Genomic DNA, 27,575 nt, shown 5'->3' with positions numbered 1-27,575 from the left:
TCGTAAGAAAAAAAAACATCAAGGTGTCAAACCATTGCTTCTGGCAAAATGTCCAGTATCTATAATAATGCTTCCTCTACTGAAAAAGTCCATCCCCTGTTGTCCTCTCAAAATTCACCAACATATTTATTTATAACTGTTTTCACTTGTAAATGGTGCTTGGTCTGTGCATATTTCTCTACTGATTCAGAAAAGACTACTATTTCACTGGAGAAAAGCAATATTATAGTTAAAGGACTCAGATTTTTAAACTGAAGCAACCGTTTGAAGTTAAAAAAAAATTTATAATGGATTTGTTTGTTACAAACATACAGCTCTTTGCTTCTCAAGAATTTAATTGATGGACTGAACTCTAATAAAACTGATTATTGTGATGTTGTTGTCAGCACCTATTCACTGCAGAGGGTCCATTGGTGAGTAAATTATATCGAAATTGGTTCAGATGAAGAGCCAAACTCATCTACATCTTGGATGGCCCGAGGTGGGTGAAGTTTAAGCAAATTTTCATTTTTCTGTGAACTGTTTCTTTAATGCAGCAGTGTGTGGAACTTTGACCTATATAAAAATAAATACAGTCACTGTAAATGGAGAAAACATCCTAAATGTGTTTTTAAGTAGTTAATGTTTTTTCTTTTACTTTCATTTGTGTGGCTGTTAGCTTCTCTCAGGCTCATAAATGGACACGACTCTTGTTCTGGAAGAGTGGAGGTTCTTTATAATGGAACATGGGGAACAGTGTGTGATAATGGCTGGGATCTAACAGATGCTGCAGCAGTGTGTAGAGAGATGGGCTGTGGGGATGTGATTGAGGCGAAGAGCGCTGCTCATTTCGGTCCGGGATCAGGGCCTGTCTGGATAAGTGATTTGCAATGTTCTGACACTGACTCAAGACTAAGAGATTGTAAATCAAGTGGATGGGGAAGAGGCAGCTGTGGACATGAAAAAGATGCAGGAGTCATCTGTAAAGGTGAGTGTAAACCTTTTAAAAGCATAAAGTGTAGTCTATGTAAGACTGAAATGATTGTATATGTATTTTATGATCACGCTGTCATTATATATAAACTTTATTCCTTTGTGTTAGCAATAGATAACGTTAGGCTGGTCAGCAGCACCAACCCCTGTTATGGACGAGTAGAGGTTCTTCATGTCGGTCAGTGGGGAACAGTGTGTGATGATGGATGGGATGCATCAGATGCTGCAGTGGTGTGTAAACAACTGGGCTGTGGGACAGTTTTGGAAGTAAAGAGTGCTGCCTATTTTGGAATGGGTTCAGGAATTGTTTGGATGAATAATGTGAACTGTTCTGGGAATGAGCCTACTTTGATGAACTGTTCATATAATGCAACTCCAAACAGTTGTGGCCACGAGAAAGATGCCGGAATCATTTGTGGATGTAAGTGCCAATGTTTTCATTTTAGTGAGTGAGGTTATAGAGCAATGTGTTTTATTCATGGAGACATTGATTACTTTTGATTTCACTTAGCTGTTAAAGTCATGTTGAGGGTTGAAGTGAAGGCTAAGAATGGAGTTGACCCAAATGCTGCTGGAATCATAAATAAACTTTCAGAGGAGGTGAGAGCATTGGAAAGAGTAACGTTGAGCTGTGTCTTTCATCACTTTTTACTGTCGTTTACTGGCTGTTCATGTTAATGTTCTGATCTATATTAACGTTCATTTGAATCTCATAGATTGGGAAGAAGCTACAAATCAACGGGACTTTCTCACTGAAAACTTGGACCGATGGAAAAATCTTCCATAAGAGAATAGGAGCTGCACCCTGACAAATTGGTAAGACTTAAACGTTAGCCTTAAAACTAAAGTTTAAATCTTTAATGTAATATTTTCCACAATAACAGTTTACAATGGTGTTGAATCCTCAGGTCATTTCTGGAATACAGAGAAGAAAATAAGCAAACACTATGTAAAAGGAAATAAATTCTACATCCATTTTTCAGTCTGACCTTTTATAAATGAAATTAATATTTATCTTACACATTTTTCCACATATGACAATGCTTCATATAATATCCTTGTAATTTTTTCCCCTAATGACAATGTAGGCATTGTTTTGATACTAATAAAGTAACTTTGTGTGTCATCCTAACTGTAATATATATGTAATCTTGATATAGCCAATACTGTATATATATTTTCAATATAAACCTGTCTGGAGGTAAATTAATAAAAATATAATAGCAGTAATGATAATTTCATTTAATCCAATTCCATTTAGATGCTATATAGTTGCATAATAAATATAAATAAAGTGTGATTAAAGAACAATATTTCTGGATGTTGTAACCCTTGTCTTTCTGGTCCCAATTTTTTGGTTTTGTTTTACAGAAAAAAAATCTTATGCTTAAAAGTATTCATGTTGTGACTACTGTTACCCTATTAATGTACAGTAGATATGGTACTATTTTGCCATTAGGTAATTGCTTACTTTTTGAAACAAAAATCTTTCCACCCTTGGCATCTGGGCTGGGCTTGTGGTTGGTGAGCTGGTTCCTCTTTTTAAAAAAAAATAAAAAAAAAATAAGCCAAAGTATTTTCAGGATACTTAAAAGTTTTATAAACCATTTGCAATGGGTAATGAACTGAGACAGACAAGTGCATATATTTAGCAGGAAAAGCAACCTATCCGAGTTCAAAAACAAGGTAAAGGCCCGCCTGTGCATAATAACATAAAGCTGAATTTTAATTTAAGACATGAATGGCTTCAGAATGCTTGGAATGAAGCACTTAAAGGGGTCATATGATGCTGCTAAAAAGAACATTATTTTGTGTATTTGGTGTAATGCAATGTGTTTATGCAGTTTAAGATTAAAAAGAAACACATTATTCATTATAATGTACATCATAGTTTCTCCTCAACGCCCTGCCTTTCTAAAACGCGTTGATTTTTACAAAGCTCATCGGCATGAAAAGCAAGGTGTGCTCTGATTGGCCAGCTATTCAGTGCATTGTGATTGGCCAAATGCCTCAAGCGTGTGACGGAAATGTTATGCCCCTTAACATACTATGCCGTCTCCCAGGCCAGCAGCACGAGACTCAGTCCAGCTGCTCTGCTCGTGCACATCCCATCATCGCTTTCTTTTAGCAGTTCAGTCAATGTACTGTTAGGAGTAACTGAATAACTCAGGATATTGGTTTATTTTGCATCAGAGGGAGTGTAAGGCACGTTTATAAACCGAATAACTTAAGTAATTTCTGGATTAGTGTGTACTGGAGACGCGAACTGTTTCAAACAATTCAGTTCAATTAGGTGAACTGGTTTGACCGGTTTATTAAGAAGATCCGGTTAAATAGAAAGATTCGTTTGCGATCCGGACATCACTAGACCAGACCAAACCAATAAAGCCCATTACAAACAAGGCATTTGTTGCATCCAATGGGGACATAATTACTGATTATTATGACTTATACTGTCTTTTTATGCGTTGCGTTGCGTATCGCGCCATGTAAACATAAAACCATGTCGCATTTGTGATCTGAGAAACAACAAACAACAAGGCTACTCTACTGCTCAAAACTCTCGTTTGAATCATCAGTGGCAAATTATTTAAATATAAAAAACTTACTTACTGGCTGTGAGTCAGAAGCGCCAGACTGTCCTTGCAAAGACTGAACTGCCCAACTTTATAAAAACAGCCGTTGTGCCACAGACGCATTGCATGCTACTGGTTCAGGAAACAGTCCTTATCCTCCATAAAATACGCTGCACACATCTGAATATTTGGGTTGAACTGTTCTGGAACAGTGTTGAAATACAACCTAACCACTGATTTCTAGTCATGTCCTCTTTTGGAAGGACAAACAAAGTTTCACTTCAGCGAAACACACAACGACTCCACAACATGGCAACAACGAGAATCAAAGTTACACCTTCTTTCTTTGCGTGAACATTTGGGCGGCGTTATGCTAATCTTCCCACATAGTGACGTAGAGATGTGGGGGTGTGTTAGAAGTGGGAGTATTTAGGGGTTGTGGTTTGTTCTTAACTTTTATAAAGAATATCTCTTTGGATTTGAGACTTTAGTCTTTGCAACTTTACAGATCTTCTTTATGCACCAAGAACTTATAACACTCCAAAGAGAACGGAAAAATTTAAATCGCATCATAGTACTTTTTGGTTCTAAAGAATACAGGTTTGTTTGTGAAAGATAAGTTTCAAAAGGTTCACAGTTTGCATCCCTGTAAATGGGGCCTGTCAGAGTAATTAGGAAAGAAAAACTCATTTGAACAACCAAACAAAATGGAAAAATGAACAGCCTTCTGTTTAATGCCATTGTTATTTGTTTGCAAGAGCAAAAGTTTGAGAAGGATTTTTTGGAACTTCAGTCAGTTCCAAAAAATGACAATGACCTTGATTGGTGCCCCTTAAATCCCAGCATTATGAAAGACAAAACCAAGTTGAAAATGAGAACTATAACTAAATAAATGCTCAGTGATTGCTCAGGAAAAATATGGTTGACTAAGTTGAAATGTTTTGGGAATGAGTCCTCACTGACAGAATGACCAATGGGTGGAGCGGACAAATGGGAACAAAACTTGTGCCTACATGACATGTATGCAGGAATCATCTGTCAGTATGAGTAAAACCTCATGTTTAACCGCATATCATATACTCAATGTTGTCATTATCTTCTTGTTGCTTATTCATGTGTCTAATCATCCAGAACCAAGCTGGTGAGTCAACTCTTGTTCTGGACAAGTGGAGGTTCTTTATAAGGGGAATATGGGGAACAGTGTGTGATGATGGCTGGGATTTGTCTCAAGCTGCAGTGGTGTGCACAGACTTGGGCTGTGGGGATGTTATTGAGGCAAAGAGTTTTGCTTATTTTGGAGAAGGTTCAGGACAAATATGGATGATGTAAATTGCTCTGGAAATGAGTTTGCATTGAGCAAATGTGAATATGGTGAATGGGGAGTGAATGACTGTGATCATTCAGAGGATGCTGGAGTCATCTGTCAGTGTATGTGAACTGGTTCAAGAAATGCTTTTACATGAAAGTTTGTTTTCCGTCATGGGCTGCAAAATTAAAATGGCAACTTTTTGTCTCAGAAGTCACAACATACTACTTTCCTTGCAATTCTGAGAAAAAAGAATTGCGAGATAGAAACCTGCAGTTCTGAGGAAAAAAAGATGGAATTGTGAGCTACAATCCAAAAAAAGAAGAAAAAAAGTACAGTAAACTCAAAATTATGAGAAAAAGTCAGAACTGCAAGATAGAAACAGAATTGTAATATATAAATGCAGAACTGTGAGATATAAACTCAAAATTCTGAGAAAAGGTCACAAGATCATCTTATAAGATATATTAATCTATCTATATATAAATCTATATATATATCTATGTCTAAATGTTTTGAATAAATACATTGAATTTTGTGTTTTAAATAATTATGTACAGTGCAAATCTATATTGCATTATATAAATTCTAAATGAGTAAATAAAATCATCTGATTATTGATGCATTGCTTGTTTTATTATTTGTTTATCTTGCATGCTTAAAGAAACAGCCTAAAAACTAAACTAAAATAATATTATGTAATACATTTTCATGAGTAAAAAACATTATGCAAGAGTAAAAATGTAATATTTGTTTTTGCCAACATATTCTTCTAAAACATGCTAAAACAAAGATCTGAAAAGGTTTTGCTGGATACCAAATCCATAAATTAAGTAGACTAAGCTAGTATGTTAACTGTTTTTTAATTGCTTTATTGTCATAAATGTGTTTGCATACATTATTGGCAAACCACTGTTCACAAAACAAGTAATGACAAGAAATATAAATTAACAGCAACAAATAACCATTATATGAGATATGTATAATAAAACATATACTGAATTTTATATCTTTTAATTTTAGCAAAATATTTAATTATTTTTCATGTTTTGGTTCTTTTCATCTGTGTGGACATTATTCTGTCAGGCTGGTGCATGGTAATAGTATTTGTTCTGGACGAGTGGAGGTTCTTCATCACCGGGTCTGATGATGGCTGGAATCTAACAGATGCTGTTAGATCAGTGGTTTGGAGAGAACTGGGCTGTGGAGATGCTATAGAGGCAAAAGGTGGTGCTTATTTTGGACAGGGATCTGGTCTAGTATGGATGGATTCTGTTGACTGTTTTGGGAATGAGTCTTCACTCATACAATGTAACATAGATCACTGGCAGCACTACAACCTTGATCACCTGCATGATGCTAGAGTCATTTGTAGTGGTGAGTGCCACTACAAATTTTAATATTCATATATTCATATTTAAAAAATATTGTGTATAATTTAAGTAAATTCTAAAGCTAATGTGTTGTGTTATGTTTGCTCTTACTTCCTATAATTTGTTTAGCATTTATTTTACACTTGAACTGTATGCTTGAGAAAATTAAAGTAATATTATTTTATATATATTTATATATATATATATATATATATATATATATATATATATATATATATATATATATATATATATATATTACAAATATAAAATAATAAATATAACAAAAAATTAGAATGATTTATTATACAGATATAAATTATTTAATTTGACATCTTCCACACTGCTCTTTAGAGTCCTTTTCCAAATCCGGAGGGCCTGTCCAGGGCTCAGAGACAAGTTTTAAAGTCATGTTGAGGATTGAGGTGCAGACTGACCCCATGTTTGACCCAAATGATCCCAGAACCATGAGTAAACTCTCAGAGGAGGTGAGCAGTGGCAGGAGTAACAATGAGCTGCATTTTTCTGCAAACATCTTCTGGCTGTTGGTGACTATTGATTCTCTGTATTTACATTAATTTGAATCTCAGATGGAGAGGAAGCTGCACTTTAGCAGACCTTCCTCACTGGCTTGGAAAACTCAGAACGACGTCTTCCAGGAAGTTTCCCAGAAAAAGAAGGCTGCAAGAAAATGTAATTGACATGGTGGATAATTTATTGTTATTTTAATGAAATTGTAATTGTAATGAGATGTTTTATTTCAAATGTGCAATATTTGTAAAAGAAAACAAATACAGCTTTCTAATTTATTTATTCCAACTGTTTAAAAATTTAAAGGTTTGAATCCCTTATTAAATAAATAAAATGTAATATCTTAACATTTTAATATATAATACATATACTTAATTATTTTTGAACATTTACATGTTATAAAATGTTGGTATTAATTTTACCAGTGTAGCTGAATGTGTCCCATTGGCAAATTCACCCAAGGTATGTAATTGGCAATACTGAATGTGATTGAAATATCAAAGGATGTCAGAATTTTGTTGTGTATATTTTGTATAATCATGTCCTGCTTGTATGTTTCAACAGCTATAATAATGAACAGCTTTCCACCAACCTAAAAAAAAAACCAAATATTTTGTTTTGAGATTAATTAGTTGTCATGTTTTTAACCAAAGGCCATCTTTTAGGCAAATTGCAAATGGAAAAAAAATTTACATTTTACAATTTACAAAGAAACAATTGTTTACACAAATGTGTGTAAATAGTGCTGGCCCACTTTGGCTGAATGTGTTAGGTAAAGTGGGCTGACCTTTAACCTTCAGTTATTATACACAAAAACATTAAATAAATTGATATTCACTGGTTATTTTATAGTTGATATGTATAATTAACTTTTTTAGAAAACAGAAATGAGTCTGCAGTCAGGAAATTGAAGTCAGAGATGGCAGAAAGGAAAGAGAGAATAGAAAGGATGTCGAGGCATTCAGTTCAATCTGTGGAATGAAGAAAGGATGAGAGGAGAAACTGTAGCTGCAGAATATAAAGCTTTAAAATATGGACACAATTAAAGCTCATTTAAAGTGTTTAGAGACCATAGATAAAAAAAAATTAAAATAAAACATTTTTACATATGGTTACCATTTTAAATGTTCATATAATTTATTTTTTTCATATTGTAGAGTTCATTTCTGAAAATTTGAATATTCAAATTTAATCAAATTTAATGTCAACACAACATGATCTTTCTGTTGTTTGGAATTTCACTCATGAATTGAGATGAGGATTTACGCATAACGTAGATTTGTTAAATATGCTGTTAAATATGTTTGTCTGATAATGTGTGTGTTAAGTCATAGATAATAAATTAATAAATCATGTGTTTTTAATTAAGATGCAGAATAATTTTTGATGAATAAGGGATGGCCCACTTTACCTGAAAATATTTTTTCTGGAGTGCATGATCTAAAAGTATTTATTGGTATATACCATGCAAATAAAATATTATAAATGAAATATTATAGCTGGACATTAACAAAAGTCATAAAGAAAAAAAGGTGGAAAAAAAACATCTAGCTATCTAAATTATGTTTTATAAAAAGTGGCCCACTTTACCTGCAATCACCCTAAATAAAAATGAATACTCCTTTTTTCAGTAAGTCATATTATAGATTATTCTAACATTACATCCTGTTCTAGAGGGTCACAATTTTGGATCAATTTTGAAACTTTATTTTAGCTTGGGTAGAAAAAATAGTGTAATAAAAATAAGTGCATGAGAGTAATACACACAATTCACCACAGAATGGCGAGATTCGGCTAAATTCTTCTGTAACAGTTTTGAAGTATATCTACTAGGTTATACATTCATTAAACTGCCATGTTTTTACTCAGCTTAGAGATATTATTTCTACTAAAAGGCGATGTAAATGATTTGATGTCACAATAACAATTGTATGTCTCTGCCTGATTTTATAAGTTTATAACTGTCTGATTTTTTTTAAATATAACTTTCCATCCAATATACATAATTTTCCATCCGCACCACAAGGCGGTGCAAGCGGGTTTGTCATTCAGTCTGACTTCCAACTTGCAGATCCTGCTGATTATTTTGGTCTTAAAAATTTTTCACGTTAACAGCACATATTTCAGCTCAACTGCAACACACAGTCCTATAAAGTGCTGGAAACGAGTGTCCCGCGACTCACCTGTAAGTAACTTTATAAAAGACTTTTGAAGTCTGGAATTGTTTGTTTCAGTTTCTATAACGTCATGTTTATGCAAGATATGCCTCAAAGATGATTTCTTTTTCTTTTCTTTTTTTTTAATGTTTGTTATTGGACAGCTAGCAATGTATCCAGACACATCTTGCGTGAAGGTTTATCACAGATTTTTTTATATGCCGTTTTCCTGCTGAACCTGTCAGACCTTCAGAAACACAAATTAATTTGTGATTTGTTGCGTTATCTTTATAATCTTTAAAAGGAAGTTATATATTTTAAAACTGAGTAATAAGGAATCGTGCTGTTTGTCTCTTTTGAAATTGTAGTCCAACTGTAAGTAATAGTCTAAATATCTTAGGCCTGCTAACAGTTAGATTGTGCATTTGTTTTTCTTTATTATCTATGATTTAGTGATTCTAGACCACCTTGCTGCTTTACAAGATTGGATGAAAGTTTTTGTTGAATTATTTATGTATTAAATTGTTTTGAAACCCAGTGTGTGCAAACTGGGGAGAAAAGCAGATTGAACTACAGCATCGCTTAAGTATAATATACTCTGTAATATTTTTAAGCAGTTTAGGAATTCAATTTATGTTCTTAATTTTTTTTTATTTACTATTATTTAATTTATTTTTTAGATTTTTTAGATATGCAATAGGCCGATGTCTAATACTGTGTTTATTTCTGTCTTGACTGAACAGAATAAGAGATGTGTTGTGATTGTAAAGCAGAGCTCTGGACGTGTGGACAGACAGTGACTGTAATGATGGACATCTGGTCATGAACAGGTGATGTATCTTCTGTGTGAATCTGTGTTCTAGTGCACTAAACATCTAGGTTACCATCATTTTCTTTCTGAGGGGTTTCTCCTTTGAAAAGTAAATGATGGTAACCTAAGTAGGTGGGGAAGGGACGGGTTGATAATTTTTTATTCAGCTTTATTTTATTTTTTCCAGTCTGGACAAAATCATAACCGCTGCTGGTCACGGTGCCGGAAGCTCCAGGGGGAGAGTGTACTGGTATCCCCCTTCTTCAGGCGCACCTTCACACACACTCCAGCATTCACTTATATCGCAGAGACCTGGCTGGGATTGAACCAGCAACCTCTGAACCCGTGAGGCAGCGCTCTTACCTGTGAGCCACAGGTCTCTTGGTGGAGTGTGTGAAGTAACTTATATTTGACTGTTGACCTGTGTGTTCCCAATAAAGATGTTAAAGAAAGCTGTGTATGTGATATAATGAGGTGGGATTTGAACCTATGTCTTCATCACAAGCTTATCCTCATAGGACATGTGTTTACCCACTAACCCGTCATGGACTTCACATTGTGTTTTGGCGTTTGAATGACTTTGTTGGATGAGGTTGATTTAAATTTGCAATAGTGGGTTTTGAACTCAGATCTCTTGGATAAAGACACAGCTTTATCTCTTGAGCAACTGAGTCTGTGGAGCTGAGGAGAGTTGTGAGCAGGCCTTTATTGAGATTTTTTTTTAAATGATGGATAATTTTAATTGATGTAGGATTCAAACCAGGCCTTTCATGTTTCAGACTGAAGTCTTTAACCCCTGAGCCACAGAAGCTGTGCTGTTATGGTTTGGGTTGTTTAGATTTTAATTTTATTTTAATGCATGTTTAGGCTGATTAAAAGACATTCAATGCTTCGTTGGGATTTGAACACAACTGCGTTACAGCTTCATGAATCAAAGTCTCATGTTTGACCACTGTACTCTGGGTAAAGTGTGATTCTTATCTTGTTTGTATATTGAACCTCACTTTACATGACACGGGTAACATTAAACTTGCTGAATTTAAGTCAGTACTTCCCTAGCTGAAGGTGAACAATCATCCTTTGTATCACAGGGATTGTTTTGGGTTTGTTTGTTTTTTCTACATTACCATATATTTTTATCAGTTTATTTTTTTTGTAGTTTAAACCTCAAGTGTTTTTTGAAAACAAATAGTTTTCTTTTAAATAATAAGATTATTAAGGCTGTCACCATCATTGTAAAAAAACAAAAACAAATGCAGTCTTTATTAGTCACTGACGTTGTACAGCATATTAAACTAAAAAGCTTGTTTTAATTATTCATTATGAACTTATTTGCTGATTTAAGCATGGAACGTTCTAATTTGAATAAAATTTTTAATAAAAGCTTGTATTCTTTCCCAGAGATTTTTTGAGTAATCACTGGTATAAAACTAGTCTAATAAGTTGAATGCACTGTGCATCTCAAAGAGGGTGAGAGCAGAAGAACATGCTTCCGATGCGTAGCAGTATCCACAGCCAATCATAACTTTCCCCACATCTTTCTACTCCAGTTCAAGGAGATGCAGACATACTGCTTTGGTCTAGATCATTTTAAAGCACAGAAGATTTGAAACAGGATTTTCTACAGGAGAGCCACACTCACATCTCTGACACTGACACTTCTCATGAGCCTCATGGGATCTCTGTAATGAACAAACAGCCCTCAGAGTCTCAGGAACTCCAGACTGAAGCTTGATCAGCCGTGAAGCTCATTTATACAAGATCAATCACAGTAACTTTTTCATTTTGAACTGATTTATGATTCATTCATTCAAGAGTAATTTAAAAGAGACACACCAGAACATCCAATAAACTCAGAGAGACTTTATCTACATTATTTTTATTTCACATCTTTAACATGCATATAACTGTTACTTAGCAAAGACATGGTCATTTCTTTTAGACACCATTAATGAGAATGTTTCATGCCCTCCTGTGGTGAATTTTGTGTATTACACTGCCGCAACTTGGAAAATCTTGCATTCATTTTGCATTGAAAATTATACTGAATTGTTTATTCAATATCAGAAACATTTAGAAAATATCTCTATTATTAAAAAATAACTTAAATCTGTAAACTAGAATTTATATCAATTAAACACTGAATTGCAGGATTCTCTTGTATTGTTGTGTTCTATTTCATGATTTATAAAATATTAAAAAAAAAGCACATTAAAATAACTTTGAACATCCTCTTGTGGTGAATTGAGGGAATTACACGGTATTTATTTCAGCTATAACTTGAGCCAGACGTAAACCTTGTAATTAAATGGTTTTGCATTGATTTAATACTAATATTAATAGTCTTATCACTCAAATGCAAAAGGAAAAAAACTACAAAACACATCTGGTAGATTTAATACTAATATTAATAGTCTTATTTTTCTTTTGTTAAGTGAAAAAATATATAATTAGATTCTTATCCACACATCCATTATATATCCAATATATCCAATATATTGGGCCGCAGACGGAGAAATGGTCCATCACAGGGCTGTAATATATAAAAAAAAATAAAATAAAAAAAAAATGAATTAATTTTTTAACATTTATTAATTATTTGTTTACGACACAGAGGAAATATATATATTAAAACATGAGAATCAAAGGGACCTAATCAAACACAATACCCTCCTATGGTAGATTTTGTGAATTACACTGCCGTTTTTATTATTATTATTAGTACTATTATAATTTTTTTTGTAGTATTATAACTTAAACCAAAGTAAAACTTTTAGTTATATTATATATATTATTTTGTATTGATTGAATATTTTTAATGTGTAGCACTACTGCATGCGAATCAAAAGAACTTTAACCAAACGCCCTCCTGTGGTGAATTATGTGAATTACATAACTCGAGGCGGAGTTCGCATTATTTTTTTATATTGAATTAATATAATTTATTAAATTGTTGTTTACCCTGAGATTTAGTAGCCGTTGATTACATTTGCTAAATCATCTCTTTAGATTAGCAGCAAAATATTTTTAGATCTGTAAATTACAAAATTGAAGTCAGCGAAAGGCTAATTATCGCCCTCCTGTGGTGAAATTTGTGAATTACATCAGAGCTCCTATCATAGATGGAGATTTCCAACTTTAGCTAAAAATGCGCAATACGTAATGCACTGTATAAACCGCTGTTTTAATGGAAACAGCTCGGCACATCATAAATTTAACTGCATGTGTGCTAATTTTAAACACGTTTGCCTGACATAGTCAAGTGTACGATTCAAGGAAACTGCTGCGACAAGGTTATTATGACAAGGCCCATCTATGCAAGTAAATTGTAGCCTACCTTTAGCTCTTCTCCGATTATAATACAGTTGTTTTGTTGTTGTTGCTCCTGAGCCGGCTGCTTTTTTATTATTATTATTATTATTATTATTATTATTATTATTATTATTATTATTATATTTGTAGATTTCAATTCAGTATATATTCTTAGATCCGTAATATACAAAACTGGAGTCTGCTAAAAAGCCCTCCTGTGGTGAACTGAGTGAATTACACAAAAGTCACATGAAAACCTTTAATTATTTTGGAAGCTTCAAAATTGCTTTAATTATTATTGGCAACAAGATATCTGGAAAACAACTATTTTTTGAAAAAATATATATTTAAAAATTCATTCAAAATTATCTTCATAAAAAAAAAAATAGTATTTGTGTGGATCAATTGAGCAGCGCATGTATTACATTACTGTTGTTGTTACAGTAATTCCGAGCCAAAATATATTTTGAATTGATTTAATATAGCGAACAAATAGTTTATTACCATTTGATTTAGGAGAAGTTGATAAAACTTAGAATATATAGTCTTAGATTTGTAATATATTTGTAAAACATTTGTTAGCGCCCTCCTGTGGTAAGTTACGTGAATTACATCGATGTGTTTTTTTTTTCTCTCTCGAGTCAGAGACAAATCTTGAATTAATTATCGTATAATAAATTGCCTATTGTATTCAGCAAAAAATCAGATGGCAAACATTTATTTTATATGAAGAAATATATTCATAGATCTGTATACTAAAGGTCCTTTAATATTAATTTCATTATTATTTTTTTAAAAATGCGAATCAAAAGAGCTTAACCAAACGCCCTCCTGTGGTGAATTATTTGAATTACATTGCTGCTATTAATTATAAAGTGAAAAAAGTGACGGTTATAGCGGTTATAACTCGAGGCGGAGTTGGCATTTCTTTTTTATATTGAACTAATATTATTTAATAAATTGCTGATTACATTGCGATTTACTAGGTGTTGATTACATTTGCTAAATAATCTCTTTTGATTAGCAGAAAGATATTCTTAGATCTGTAAAATACAGATGCAGTCAGCGAAACGCAAATTAACGCCCCCCTGTGGTGAACGTTGTGAACTACATCAGAGCTCCTACCATAGAGGGAGACTCTCCACTTTAGCTAACAATGCGCAATGCGTAAATCAATGGAGGCGATGACTGAATACGCTGTATAACCCGCTTTTGCATGGAAAAAGTTCGGCACATCATAAATTAACTCCCCGAGTGCTAATTTTTTAACACGTTTACATGACATAGTCAATTGTGAATTAGTGTCCACTTCAAGGAAATCGCCACGACAAGGTTATTATGACAATAATAAGTATGCTGTACATTTATCTCTTCTTAGATAGGCTACAGTTGTTGTTTTCCCTCCTGAGCATTATTATAGATAGAGTTCAAGTAATCGCTTGTGTTAAATTGAGCGAATTACATTTCTGATTTTTTTTCTACTGCTATAACTCGAGTCAGAGGAAATCCTTGAATTATAATATTTTATACATACATTATATTTAATAATTCATTGATTATCCTGTGCAGCAACAAAACATCTGAAAAACATTTTATATATTTAATATATTCTTAAATCTATGAACTGAATACAGTAAAGTCTCTTAATATTAACTTTTAAAAAAAAATAAAAATAAAAAAAATAATATATATATATATATATATATATATATATATATATATATATATATATATATATTTTTTTTTTTTTTTTTTTTTTTTTTTTTTTTTTTGCATGGATTATACAATTCTCTTGTGCTTTTTCCTGAAGTGTGTTAACTGTAAAACATGCGAATCAAAGAAATTAAAGCAAATTACAGCAGTATAAAAATAGAAAACCTTGAATTATATTATTTTGCAAGCTTCAGAATTACTAAATATTTTATTATTGGCTACATGACTTCTTTTTTTTGAAGAATATATTCTAAACAGCAATCCTTTAATATTAACTTCAATTAAAATAGACTTTTTATTGATCTACTGACCAGCGCATGATTACATTACATTGTTTTTTCCCATAGTACTATAATTCGGACAGAAGGTAATTGTTTTAAATTAATTTTATATCATATGTATTTGCCAAATCACTTCTTTTGATTAGCAGAATATATTCTTAGATCTGTAATATACAAAACTGGAGTCTGCTAAAAAGCCCTCCTGTGGTGAACTGAGTGTATTACATTTTGAAAAAAAAAAGTCACATGAAAATTTTTTTTTTTTTTGAGATTTTAAATTTTTCTAATTTTTTTTTTGGAAAAGATATATGTGGAAAAAAACTTTTTTGAATGAATGCATTTTTTTTTGTGTTTTTTTACTACCTTTGCTTAAAAAAAAAAGTATTTGTATGAATCAGTTGAGCAGCGCATGAATAAAATTGCTGTTGTTGTTCGTGGGACTATAATTTGAGCCAAAAGATATTTTAATTGATTTTATATATCGAATAAATTGTTTATTACCCTTTGATTTCAAGAAGTTGATTAACGCCCTCCTGTGGTGAAATATGTGAATTACATCAGAGCTCCTCCCGTAGAGGGAGACTCCCAACTTTAGCTAAAAATGCGTAATGCGTAAATCAATGGATGACTGAATACGCTGTAAACCCCGTTTTTACGGAAACAGATCAGCACATCATAAATTAAATGCCTGAGTGATGATTGTTTTAACACGTTTGCATGTAATCGCTGCAACAAGACTCAGCTATCTTTAGCTCAAGTGGCCTACCTTTAGCTCTTTCCCGATTGTCGCAGGCTTCAGTTTTTCGCTGTTGATACTCCTGAGACGGCTGCTTTGATTCTTGTATGAATAAGTATTCATCCGATTTAAACTCTCGCCTGTTTATCTAAAATGAAGAAGCGAGCGTTTTTTTCACGTGGGAACTGTTACTTTTCTCAGCGCACCGTCAGGATGGACCAATCACAGTCATTTGTGATTGCTACATATATAATTACCTCTATAATATGATAATTTTACAAAAATAATCAAGTATATGTCAGTATGTTTGCCAGATATACATTCTTTTAATTATCAGATCTGAATAATTATGTTTTTGTGTACAAATGTATTCAATAAAACAAAAAACATTATTATTAATAATAAAAAACTAATATTTATTTTCTTATTATATTTATTTACTTATTTATTTATTGGTTAATATTTTATTTAACCGTTTTGTCTTTCTAGTTATTAGAATATTCAGGAAGGTTCCTATTCCTCAGTTTATGAATATCACTCCTAAGTCTTACAGTATGATCGGATACATGTACTCAAACAGTGCAGGTTCATGTTGGGGGTCACAGCAAAAAAGATCCTGGTCTGACCTGAAAAGCCAGTTGGTGGATGAGTCCCATGTAAATTCTCCCTTGACCTGTCACCAGGACAACCCTAGATAAACAACAGCACACAACAAAGACCTCATAAACGAGGAACACATTGGAGAGGAACGGCGGCTTTTGGATAGAATTTCTGTTGAAGCTGAATGCAAAATGAGTTTAAAATCTAGGAAAGCATTAACTTACATGCATTGATTAGGGTCAGTTCAGTTTTTCTGGAACAAGTGTATCCAAGCGTCTAACTATTGTGTCAGTGGAAGGCACTGAATAATGGTAAGAACTTTATCTTCTATTTTATCTTCACTTTTCATTTTCATAAAAGACAAAAAGAGAAACATCTGGTTGAAATGTGTGAAGATATCTTGCATTCATTCCCAAAATCTATACACTTTATAGCCTTCAGGTAGCAAAAAGTCAAGATCTCAAAGTTCCAAGCCTGCAGCAAAGAGCAAAAGAAAGCGCTCTTCCAAGAAGAGGTCTGTCAGTGCCAAATCCACTAAGACAGATGTGGATATTCTGAGTCCAGCTGCCATGGAGAACGTCTACTACATCTCCCATAATGCAGTGGACTGCTTGGAGTTCAGAGGATTTGGCTGGACTGGAGCCACCAAGAAGAAAGGAAAAAAGGGGAAAAAAAAAAAGATCAAAAAATGAAAACTAGATTTGTGCCAATTAAACCTAAATATAAGTGTTCATGCTTGACTTAAAAGGATAAATTATTTAGTTTAGTTAAGATGGATATTTAAGTTATCTCAACAAATTATAAGTCATTTTTTTGTTTGTTTTACAATTTATATATTTAATTTGCCTACCTATAGCAAACAACAAATGTTTTATATAAACTATCTCACTTCTTTAAACGGTATAAAGTGGCCAATTTAATTAATTTTAGCCAAAAATGGATTTTTAAAATGTTACATTTATATCAGCTGATTCTTTATTTTTGATTATTTATCCTATATCAGGGTTATTCAAATCTTACCCTCGAGGGCCAGTGCACTGCAGAGTTTAGCTCCAACCCTGATCAAACTCACCTACCTGTGATTTTCTAATGATCCTGAAGACACTGATTAGCATTCTCAGGTGTGTTTGATCAGGGTTGGAGCTAAACTCTGCAGGGCACTGGCCCTCGAGGGTAAGATTTGAATAACCCTGTCCTATATCATATAAAACTTGTTACAACCTAATAAAATGGTAATTCCTTCAAATTGGATTATTATTTGTAAAACAGGGGCTTTATGGAGTGTGTGTATACATGGTTATAAGTATAACAGTTTATATTTCATTAATTTAGGGAAATGAACAAGTGTCTTAGCCCTCAAGGGACTATTTGGCCAACCTGCTTATTCCTGCTTGTGAAGCAAAATGTTACTGATAGTGTAAAAAACATCAACTTTGAAGCACATGCTGATTGATGGACTAGCATTACTCAACATTACTTACTACCTTCCAGCAACACTACATTCAGTGAAGGTAAAATAGTAAAAAACATAATAGTTCATTTAAATGGAACCGGAATCGGAACCTGAAAATTTGTATACTGTAATATGTTAAATTTTGACATTGCCAAACTTTAAATTAAGTTGACAGTAAGTAATAAACAGTATTGGGCACTGAGTAGTTAAGTATTGTGCATTTTTCCTTACCACAATTTTTTTTTAATAGTTGTTTAATGATTTTAATGGAACTGGAATCGGAACCATTAGGCGGAACCGGAAAATTTCTAACGATTCCCAACCCTACATAAGAGTGCCCTTAAAAAAAAAAAAAAAAAAAAACTATTACCATCATTCAGTCAATTAGTTATGAACTTTATTGGTAATTTACTACAGTAGGTGTTACTCTCCCATATGTGTACATAAAATAAGCAACGTAAAACATTACAAAAGAAAAGAACGCCAGAAGCTTACAAGTACATTCAAAGAGGCAAATTAACATAAGTTGAAACACCAAAGAAATTAAAAACAGCCTCTAGCGCATTTCATTGCTCCTCTCAACATATGCATGACCTATAACAGTTGAGAGTGCTTGACTAAAGCTGGGATTTGTTAGAAGTTTATCAGAGTGATTTTACAAACACGCACACACCTTTACAAACACAGATAAATACACAGCAGAAGACAGGCTGCAGCAGGAACGGCAGCTCATATCATTTCACGGGTTCGTCGGATGGAGCAGCACAGCAGCATGCTGAAGATCATGCCGAAGATCTGCCCATGAAAGAGACAGGGTTAATATCTGACAGCAGTGTGACATGAGGGGAAAGACTCGGCTACAAGCTCTGGAGCGTCAAAGCTTTTTAGGTGAAAATGCACTGAATCATATGCATGAGTATCTCCTCACCATGACCACACCAATGCCAATCCCAACTCCTCCAATCACGTGAAGCCTAGAGGTGAAGATCTCCTTAATAGCGTCTGGGCAGCTCTGGAGAAGAAACACAAGAGTTAACAACGGCACATGGAAAAACACATTTAACTAAAAAGAGTTCAAAGATTCATTATTATTAATTGAATTTCTACCACTGTGACCAAGTTTTCAAGTCCCTCCTTTTTGGGACAAGTATCAGATGCTCCATCAAAAATTGTTCCGGTTGTTCCACAGCACTTCAACTAATCAAAAACAGACAGAATATATTCAGTTGGATTAACATTAAGCTGTTTTCCCTCCATTCATTCAATGTTTTCAATGCTGTGGTTTGAACGAACCATAAAAGTGAACACTTACTCCGTACTGAATGGCTCGCAGAGTTTCTCTCAGTGCTTCCTGTTTGGTGTCTTTGTAGTTGTTGAATGTCTGCGTGTAGAATTCCTGCAGCTCTTTCACGATCTGAGGAGGAGGAGAGAAAGAAATGAAAAAGGATCATGGGAAAAGGAGCCTTAAGAGAATTATCTTTATGCTAATGGATGAGAACTGAACTGGATAATGACAAGTCATTTTATTATTGAGCAACTTTGACAATTATTGAACAGAATTGAATCAATGTTGAACTCAGCTGATCTGTACAATGACACTATATTGTCCTCTTTAGAGCTACTTTATAAACTTTGTGACATTGACACTGCCATCGAATCAACATCAAACTGACTTGACCTACAAGACAACTCTCTTCTCTAAAGTGTTTTACAGCTGAAATTAAAGTCATTTTATTATTTTTTGAAATTTTACAACACTGCTATCTTCCTTTTTATTTCTCTGAAGCTGCTTTGAGGCAATCTGTTTTGCATAAAGCATTATATAAATAAATGGGACTTGACTCTCAGTCACCCACCTTGTCCTGATTGGACAATCCCCAGATTCCAGCGGCCACCTCTGCAGCAAAAATGATGAGCAGGAACATAAAGAACTGGAGAGAGAGCAAGAAAAAGTCAGAAGTGAACAAGGACATCAGCAGTAACTAAAGATGGCAAAAGACACTCTAAAGTGCACTTCTCATTTTCACTCTCATTTGGTCTGTTTAAATTATCCTGCCAACCAAAAAGAGTAAATCATGAACGTGGGTCAAAGCCACATGATAACCATCCACCAAAAAACCTACACTCTTAGTAATAAAGGTTTTTTACTGGAATCTATGGTTCCACAAAGAACCTTTAAAATCTTTCAAGCAGAAAAAGGTTCTTCAGATTATAAATGTTCTTCACAGGAAGAAATAAATTATTGACAGGTTCTTTGAGGAACCCAAAATGGTCCCTCTATGGCATAATGCAAAAACTTTTATTTTTAACAGTGTAACTACATCAGTAATACTAATGTCAAACACATTTTGTGCTGTAGAAGAATATGGGAGGACTCACCAGTCCCAGCATGCAAGCTGATTCCCTGATTGCGCCACAGCAGCCGAGGAACCCGACGACCATCATGACAGCACCTGCAACAATGAGGATGTAGACCCCTGTGGATAGAGAAAGAGAGAACATTTATTATTTCCCTTTACCATTACATTTGTCTTACTATTCCTTTGGATTCTCATCTGAAAAAAAGAAACTTGAAATCAATGCCATTTACTGTACATGGGAATAATCTATGGTTGTAGTAAATTAAACCTGACGAAAATGCCAATGTATAAATAAGGACTTTATTTCCTTCAGCTGCTTTATCAGAATAAGCCATGCAAAGCAGGATATGCAAAACCAAATTCCATGCAAGTGGATTGTGCTGTATTCACAGAAACTATGAAACACCACCCTACCACACTCTTAAAAAGAATGTTTCATTATTGGAATCTATGGTTCTATGAAGAACCTTTAAGAACCTTTTAATTGTTCAAAGGTTTTTAGTGGAAAATGAGTTTTCAGATTATCAAAATATTATCCACACTAATAAAAAAATAAAATAAATAAAAAATAAAATAAAAGGTTATTTTAAAAACAGTTCATTGAAAGGTTCTTTGGGGAACCGAAAATGGTTCTTCTAAAAGCCCTTTTGGAATGTTTATTTTTTTAAGAATGTAGCTGCTTTTCTGGATGTTTGGCATTGCAGGACGCCCTGCTGTCACTCAAAGCACTTTCAAAACCTCTGACAGGCACTTGGACACTTGCCTACCGAGTTTATCATGTTTCTAGATCGATGGAGGCGAGAATTCTTCTGACAGATCTTGAGAAAGGAAAATAAAGTGGGCAAAACAAAAGGAGGTGGAAGGGGCAAACAATGTGGGTTCTGTTGGCGAGGAGGAGAAAGGCAGCTCTGTGAGGGATGATGGGAAGGGGCAGAGAGCTGGCATCGTGTGGGCCAAAGACAGCCTCCTCCAAAACAGCACTGCCATTATAACTAAAAAAACCTGCCTCTTAAAAAACAAACATGTAGACAGAAACTCAACATCCCTGTCACTATATTTAGGCAGGTTCCACCCTTCAAAATGTGACGGATGTTACATCAGGGGGTCTTTCTCCACAAGCCAGAAACAAGGAATTCAGTCTTTGTGCCTTTCATAAAACAAACACAGCCTAGAAGGGTAGATAGAGTGCTCCGAGAGTTTCACATGTTTTTGTGGTGGTCAAGCTATTTTTGTTGCTTTAAAAACAGGATTGTTCAGTGAATGTTCAATAACCGAGTCAGGGTTTTGTCCATCAATAGATTGAATTTTTTTAATGATTTAAAAGTAGTAGTAGTCATCAAGGCTGTATTTATATGTGCAAAAAATTATATAAAGCAGCAAATCAGCATATTAAAATGATTTCTGAATGATTGTGTGACACTGAAGACTGGAGTAGTGCTGTAAATTCAGCTTTGCGTCACAAGAATAAATTACATTTTCATATATATTCAAACAGAAAAGTTTTTTTTTTATTCATCACATAATTTTTCAAAATATTAGTGCTTTTACTGTATTTCTGATTAAATAAATAGTGAGCATAAGAGACTTATATCTTAATTATTCCAAACTTTTACAGGTGAGGTGTGTTTAATTTTGATATATCATTTTTGATAATCTGTACAGAAGACAGAACAACTCCTGATTCACCTTTCATTTGCCTCATGTTGAATCAAAGTGTTCATAATGCAACATTCTCATGACATAGGATCTGGTGTCTGGAAATAGGTGTGGCTGGTTTCCATGACCACCATTATGCCTCGTACCCAAACATAAACTTACAAAGACCTGATCACGTAAGTGATAAAAGGAGCTATGTGATTTTGTATGGAGATAAGGGTGGTTTTTTGAATTACTGAGAAGTTATTGAGGACTGAGGAAGGGTAAACTAAAAATCCAGGCCAAACTCACCTGTGAGGAACACTGTCGGGGCATCTACTCCAGTGAAGAGTCCTTTAGTTCTTTCATCGAAACGCAGCCAGAGACCGACAGCTAAAACTCCTGTACCTGCAAGCTGAGGAAACAAACAAATGACTGAATAAATCTAGGGATTTGTTTAGTTTGAGCTACAGTGACAAGTGACATTGGCAAACTGAGCAACCGTGGATTTATTTATATAGGCAGAGTGTACAGGAAGTCAGGCCCAAAACTATGCATTTCACTCTTTTTCCTCAGAGAATGAAGTCCAACAAGCCTTATGGTACAAAAGCACTTCAACAAAAAGCAGACCAACCTGATAATCTAGCTAGCCTGCTTCTAACAGCAAGACCTTTTCTTCCCCAGTGCAAATAATGAAAAAGAGTTGTGCAAAAATATGCTGAACGAACTCTAAATCGTCCTGACCAACTCCGGCAATTCCCAGGACACTGTAATGTGGCTTCCATGAATGAGTAACATGTACTAGATTGTAATCGTTCTTGTTCCTACACGTTCTCACAGGCAAAAGTTAATCAACAGCCCACACACAAAATAAAAATCACCTTTAGACTTGATTATAGTCAAAACAGATCATTTTGATAGTCAACAGACAGTTCATATTTCATTGTCGTGCATGTAAAAAAGCTGGTGTAACTTTTCATTATCATTCAGCCTTCTACGAAGTTGCACAAAGGGTGGATCAGTGAGTTTCCTCAGGTGCTTTGACAGGTGATGCAATGAATACTAAGAAACAAACCATACTAGCTAAACCAGATCACAAAAAAAAAAAAAAAAAAAAAAAAAAAAAAAACCCACACACACATACACATACACACAAGCATCTCTGGCACTTGAAAAATTGTGTTGCAATCCTGCAGTTTCCTTCTGTTTTGGAAAAAACACAGTCACAAATATGAGTCACAGTGACTCACTGCCAGGGGTGTGGAGGCTTGTCCCTCAAAGATTCCCAAACTGATCCCGACTTTTTCCATCCACACACAATGGTAGTTACTGATGGGTGGATTCCATGTTTGCTAGATTGTTCACTCGCCACAAAGCTAACTTAAGTCCAGGCCTAAATACCAAGACCCCTTTGAATTGTCGAAGCACTTTAAGACAAGATAATTGTTACAGACCAAACCTTATTTGTGTGGTTTTAAAATTTAGCGGGCTGCAAATACATGTGTGCATTCATTTTTTATTTTTTTGTTGTTTGTTGGTTAAAATGCCTTACATTCAAGCTAAACCATTTTCCAAACACATTTTCAGCCAACAGTAAAAGTAGAAGTTCAACAGGCTCGAAGTTCAAGGTGGCTAATGTGATTAATGGTCTTGAGCAACTAACCACTACATGTTCAGAAAAAAAATAAGAGAAAGAGCTAGATAGTGGGTTTTAGAAATGCACAGTCCGACCACAGCTTCCGTTTAAAAGGGATGTGAACAAGTAACTCATTTCACACTTATTTCAACTGTGAAAATTATATACAAAATGTTAAGGAAGCATGTGTATTTCAAAGAGCAAAGTTTATCACACACATCAAATATACATAATCTAAGTAAGCAAACAAATACAAAGTATGGCATGTAAACAAGCAACTAAAACCTTTTATACCCTGATCACATCACATTCAAACCACAATTTTCATTTCAGTGTGACTATGTTCCCTTTTTACTCTACAAACACACAGCTGAATTAACATGTGCTCATGTAATGATGTAAAAACACCTACCCAGAAGATGAAGTTGAAAACAAAGAGCAAGTATTTGATACACTGAAGTCCACCCGCTGCCATGGCTAAAAAGTAAGCGTAGTTTCAAGAAAAAACAACCGATACTGAGCACCTGAAATGTGCTTGTTTTCAACCTTAAAAAAAAAGGGAGTGAACAAAAAAATTCCAGCAGGCTGCACCCTCCTACCTGGCCTTTGTCAGAGGAAAAAGGAGGAGGGGCAAAACCACTTGAGATTTTTCATGTGACAGGAAATTGTAGAGGATGATTGCAGAAAAAAGGTTACCAGCCACTTTGTCAGGCGGAAAAAATTGCTAACACATTTTAGTAGTATATAAATATAAATATAAATTAATATATATGGAGTACAAAAAGTATTAAAGATCCACATGGCACTTTAGTTGCCAAAACTGCATCAACACAAGCTAATCAGGTTTAAATTTTCATGTAACTCGAGCTGTCCCTCAGGAACACTGGGAAGTCAGAACACAGCTATTGTCCCTTTTCTTAACACCTTTTCACTCTTAAAGTGAACAGAAGGGTTAGAGACAGAGGTCAGGGAGAAGACCGAACGAAGCCTGCTGTCATACATCATGCATTATTTCATAAGACCTCCAAATGATCAGCTTTTATCAAAATTGTCCTGAAAACCTGCTGCAGCCTGTACACAATCTTCTACATGCCTTCTGCCCTCTAACTGTTCATCGCTTGAGTTTTTATTTTAAAAACTCCAATTTTTAAGGTTGTGGTACACGTCTTTTGTTTTGCTGTGAAATCTTGATTAATGATCCTTATGAAGTAAATGTTATAATAACTTACTGTTAGTAAAATTTCAAGATGAAGACTTATTGGATTGAAGCAACTTTGGTTTACTTGATTATCCATACATCTTTTTTTTTTTTTTTTTTAATCCTGCTAAAATAAAAGTGCCAACTGCCAAATATGATACATCAGGCTTCTGAGGAACATTTTTGCAAATCTTTCAATCTTCATGTATTAAATCTATAAAATATATTAATATATCATCTTACTAAAACATATTATTGGGAAATATAAGGGGACAACTGATATTTACATGCATTTTATATAAGTAGTGTGCTATAGAGAGCTTGTTGATTTACAAGCTGTCAGAAGAATTTCATATTTTTTGTTATTTAAATATAATTTTGGCAATATAAATATCAGGTGTATATGAACCAAAACACCTATAAAAAAACATCACTATATGAACCATAAACACCTGATGTATTAATTTTTGTTAATATTTTGTATAATTTTTATATAAAGTTCTTTCTTAGTGAGATCTAACCTTTCATCCCTTGGGCTAAATTTAACCTCATTCATAAAATGGATTAGGGATATGGATGCCTAGCAACAGGTAACATTATGCAAAATTTTTACATGTTCTTATCAATAAAAACAAATTACCATGATCCTGGACTTGGATTTGCCTACGTTATAAGTTTTTAGCCTGAAACTTGTCTTCTCGTGAACCGCTCAACCAATAGCCTATGCGAAAATCTCTCGAAGAAATCTTCACAAGAACATAATTAATAGTTAACAGAAAGTTATTTGTTTTGTATTTAGTTTCTGAACATGTTTTGCTTACCCGCTGCCCATAACGCCGTATTTTGAATTACACTATGACGAAGACTTGGCTCATGAATATTAATCAGGGCATGCTGACGTTCCTTCGTAACCTTCCTGGAGATGACACTTACGTAATCTATTCTAAGTAATAGTCATGAGTCGATTCGCATTTTTATTTCAAATAACAAGCAAGTACTTAAGTAATAAGGGGAGCATTATAAGGAATTGCGATCATATAGGCTACCAACTTCCTGTCCATTACGTTAAGTTACGTAGTTAATATTAATAAGTTGTGCCTTCACCATAGTAGGCGATAGCGCTTTTCGAAATGACACAGAGAGCCAATGACAAATCAATTCAGCAAATCAGATATCAGCCTTTAACATCATATATTTGTAGCAATTTTTATGTTAAATAATCAAAAAAGTGTTTTTAGAAGTTTGTCTAAAAACCAAATTAAAAGACTAGCCTATTGTTTAGGCAGAATGGCAAGTCTATATTAGACATTATGTCACACATGTACACTTGTTTTCCACAATAAATAAACATTTAGGAGTGAACTGTATCAAACTTACCCAAAATATGAAATTAAAGACGAACATTATGTATTTGATGCATTGCTCTCCACTGGACAGACCTGACTTAGCCATCATGTGAATCCAATTTCTAAATCAAATACACTGCAACAGAAGTCTTGTTGTTCTCAGATGTTTAAATTCCCAAAGGTCTGTGTCTGTCCTTGTGTTGCTCGTCCGTGGCTCAGTGCTGCTGTGCTCAGGGGAATTGTCTGTTTATAAACTCCCACCTCTCAGAAAGGGAGAAGCTCTGGAGTCAGTCACATTCACTTGTCTTTCTGACTTCCTTTATTATTGATGACTCCCTTATGCTATTAAATTATCAAGTAATGCATTTGTATGTAGCCTACTCAAAAAAGAAAGATAATGGCATTTGGAGGAAAACATGGTAAAATGGTCCTCTCATGACCTCTCTGTCTTTTCTGTGCTTGTTTTTAGACTGTGTGGCTCTTTCACCGACTGCAGCACAAGATAGGAGTTGTCTCGTCTTGTGATCAGAGTAATAACTTCGCACTCTGCACCTCTCTGTGACATTCCTCAGCGTATTTTCAATTTTAAGGCATCAGTCAATGGTTATCACCTTAATCAGCACAACAAAAACTGCAAAACTAGTTCTTCAAATAATTGTTGCAACATTCACAAATAAGCAGATCTGAAATCATACTATAATCAGTGATATTTGATAAAAGTTGATGTTTGTTATGTTGCAAAAAAAAAAAAAAAAAAAAAACCTAGATAACAGCATTCTCAGAACTTCCCTCCAGATCTGGCAAGGTTTACTCAAAAGTTATTCCAATAAGATTAATAGAACATTCATTCAAAGTTATCTGGTCTTTAAAAACGTTCTCAAAACGAAAAACATACAAAAACATTTTCTGTACATCATTCATGCAGTGTTTTTTTTTATTTATTTATTTATTTATTTATTACATTTTAGTTGAATGTTTGTAACATTTTTTAAATCTTGGTACTTATTTCAGAATGTTTAGAGAACATTCAAAAGTAAGGTCTTCATAATGTTTGCAAAATGCTAAAATGGAATGTTCTCTAACATTCACATAAAACAACAACAACACTTGAAACATTTTAAAAACTGCACATTTTGAACATTCAGTGAACATTTCGAAAAAAAATTTCCTCACACAAAATATTCTTAGAACATATTTTTGTTCCAGCAATGCTATAGCAATGAATCCTGTTTGTTATATTTCTATCTTTCTCAAAGAGATGTAGGGCCTAAGAAAATGAGTTCTCCTTATTCTCTGATGCCATTATTACTCAAAAATAACTTCTACAGCTTTCTTATTAAAACCACTTTACATCAATTTACAGACTATAAATTATAAATTTGTCAAAATTGCACCTTAAATGTCAGATAAGAGCACAGTAGATAATGCTTTCCTCTCTAAAATATGATCTAACAGATGTTAACAGAATGTCAACATCACATGACACATCAGTCATGGCCCAAACATTTAGTCAGTTGTGGTTTCCTCTCCAATAATTTCTAGGTACTTAATCCTCAAAACTCCACAGTTTAAGTCATATT

General features: G+C 34.0%; 3 protein-coding genes and 2 long non-coding RNA genes across 6 annotated transcripts; 3 read left to right on the top strand and 2 right to left on the bottom strand.

Moving 5' to 3' along the window:
• Positions 1–351: 351 nt before the first annotated feature.
• LOC109078129 (deleted in malignant brain tumors 1 protein-like) lies at positions 352–2,120 on the top strand. The gene is made up of 5 exons (XM_042722726.1): positions 352–967; positions 1,082–1,393; positions 1,484–1,572; positions 1,689–1,788; positions 1,881–2,120. Exons 1-4 carry the CDS (start codon positions 622–624, stop codon positions 1,779–1,781), a joined length of 840 nt encoding a protein of 279 aa, XP_042578660.1. The 5' UTR covers positions 352–621; the 3' UTR covers positions 1,782–1,788; positions 1,881–2,120.
• Positions 2,121–8,786: 6,666 nt separating this feature from the next.
• Positions 8,787–10,177, top strand: LOC109078120. The gene is made up of 3 exons (XR_002015694.2): positions 8,787–8,943; positions 9,658–9,744; positions 9,913–10,177. It is a non-coding gene; the product is annotated as an uncharacterized LOC109078120 (long non-coding RNA).
• Positions 10,178–12,146: 1,969 nt separating this feature from the next.
• LOC122136971 lies at positions 12,147–16,732 on the bottom strand. Its single transcript, XR_006154460.1, has 3 exons — positions 16,592–16,732; positions 16,394–16,457; positions 12,147–12,258 (listed from the first exon to the last, which is right to left on the bottom strand). It is a non-coding gene; the product is annotated as an uncharacterized LOC122136971 (long non-coding RNA).
• Positions 16,547–17,075, top strand: LOC109078102 (small lysine-rich protein 1). The gene is made up of 2 exons (XM_019093422.2): positions 16,547–16,678; positions 16,802–17,075. Exons 1-2 carry the CDS (start codon positions 16,676–16,678, stop codon positions 17,057–17,059), a joined length of 261 nt encoding a protein of 86 aa, XP_018948967.2. The 5' UTR covers positions 16,547–16,675; the 3' UTR covers positions 17,060–17,075.
• Positions 17,076–18,195: 1,120 nt separating this feature from the next.
• Positions 18,196–26,219, bottom strand: cd9b (CD9 molecule b). 2 transcript variants are annotated; one of them, XM_019090071.2, is made up of 8 exons: positions 26,027–26,219; positions 22,128–22,230; positions 20,200–20,297; positions 19,677–19,751; positions 19,133–19,234; positions 18,928–19,017; positions 18,749–18,832; positions 18,196–18,615 (listed from the first exon to the last, which is right to left on the bottom strand). In XM_019090071.2, exons 1-8 carry the CDS (start codon positions 26,102–26,104, stop codon positions 18,550–18,552), a joined length of 696 nt encoding a protein of 231 aa, XP_018945616.1. In that variant the 5' UTR covers positions 26,105–26,219; the 3' UTR covers positions 18,196–18,549. The 2 variants fall into 2 exon arrangements, with proteins under 2 accessions (XP_018945616.1, XP_018945622.1); XM_019090077.2 differs by lacking the exon at positions 26,027–26,219 and adding an exon at positions 23,864–24,021.
• Positions 26,220–27,575: the final 1,356 nt, after the last annotated feature.

Source organism: Cyprinus carpio, chromosome B4 (genome assembly GCF_018340385.1).
Source record: "Cyprinus carpio isolate SPL01 chromosome B4, ASM1834038v1, whole genome shotgun sequence".
NCBI classification, from domain to species: domain Eukaryota; kingdom Metazoa; phylum Chordata; class Actinopteri; order Cypriniformes; family Cyprinidae; genus Cyprinus; species Cyprinus carpio.
This window is presented reverse-complemented; position numbering and strand designations above follow the sequence as displayed.

Excerpts from the sequence above, each read along its gene's own strand:
- cd9b (XM_019090071.2), bottom strand. The coding sequence starts at position 26,104 with ATGATGGCTAAGTCAGGTCTGTCCAGTGGAGAGCAATGCATCAAATAC. Across the intron at positions 19,752-20,199 it reads CAGCTTGCATGCTGGGACTG|TTCTTTATGTTCCTGCTCAT; the intron begins GTGAGTCCTCCC and ends CTCTCTCTCCAG. Across the intron at positions 18,833-18,927 it reads TTGAAAACTTGGTCACAGTG|AGCTGCCCAGACGCTATTAA; the intron begins GTAGAAATTCAA and ends TTTCTTCTCCAG.
- LOC109078129 (XM_042722726.1), top strand. The coding sequence starts at position 622 with ATGTTTTTTCTTTTACTTTCATTTGTGTGGCTGTTAGCTTCTCTCAGG. Across the intron at positions 968-1,081 it reads TGCAGGAGTCATCTGTAAAG|CAATAGATAACGTTAGGCTG; the intron begins GTGAGTGTAAAC and ends CCTTTGTGTTAG. Across the intron at positions 1,394-1,483 it reads TGCCGGAATCATTTGTGGAT|CTGTTAAAGTCATGTTGAGG; the intron begins GTAAGTGCCAAT and ends GATTTCACTTAG.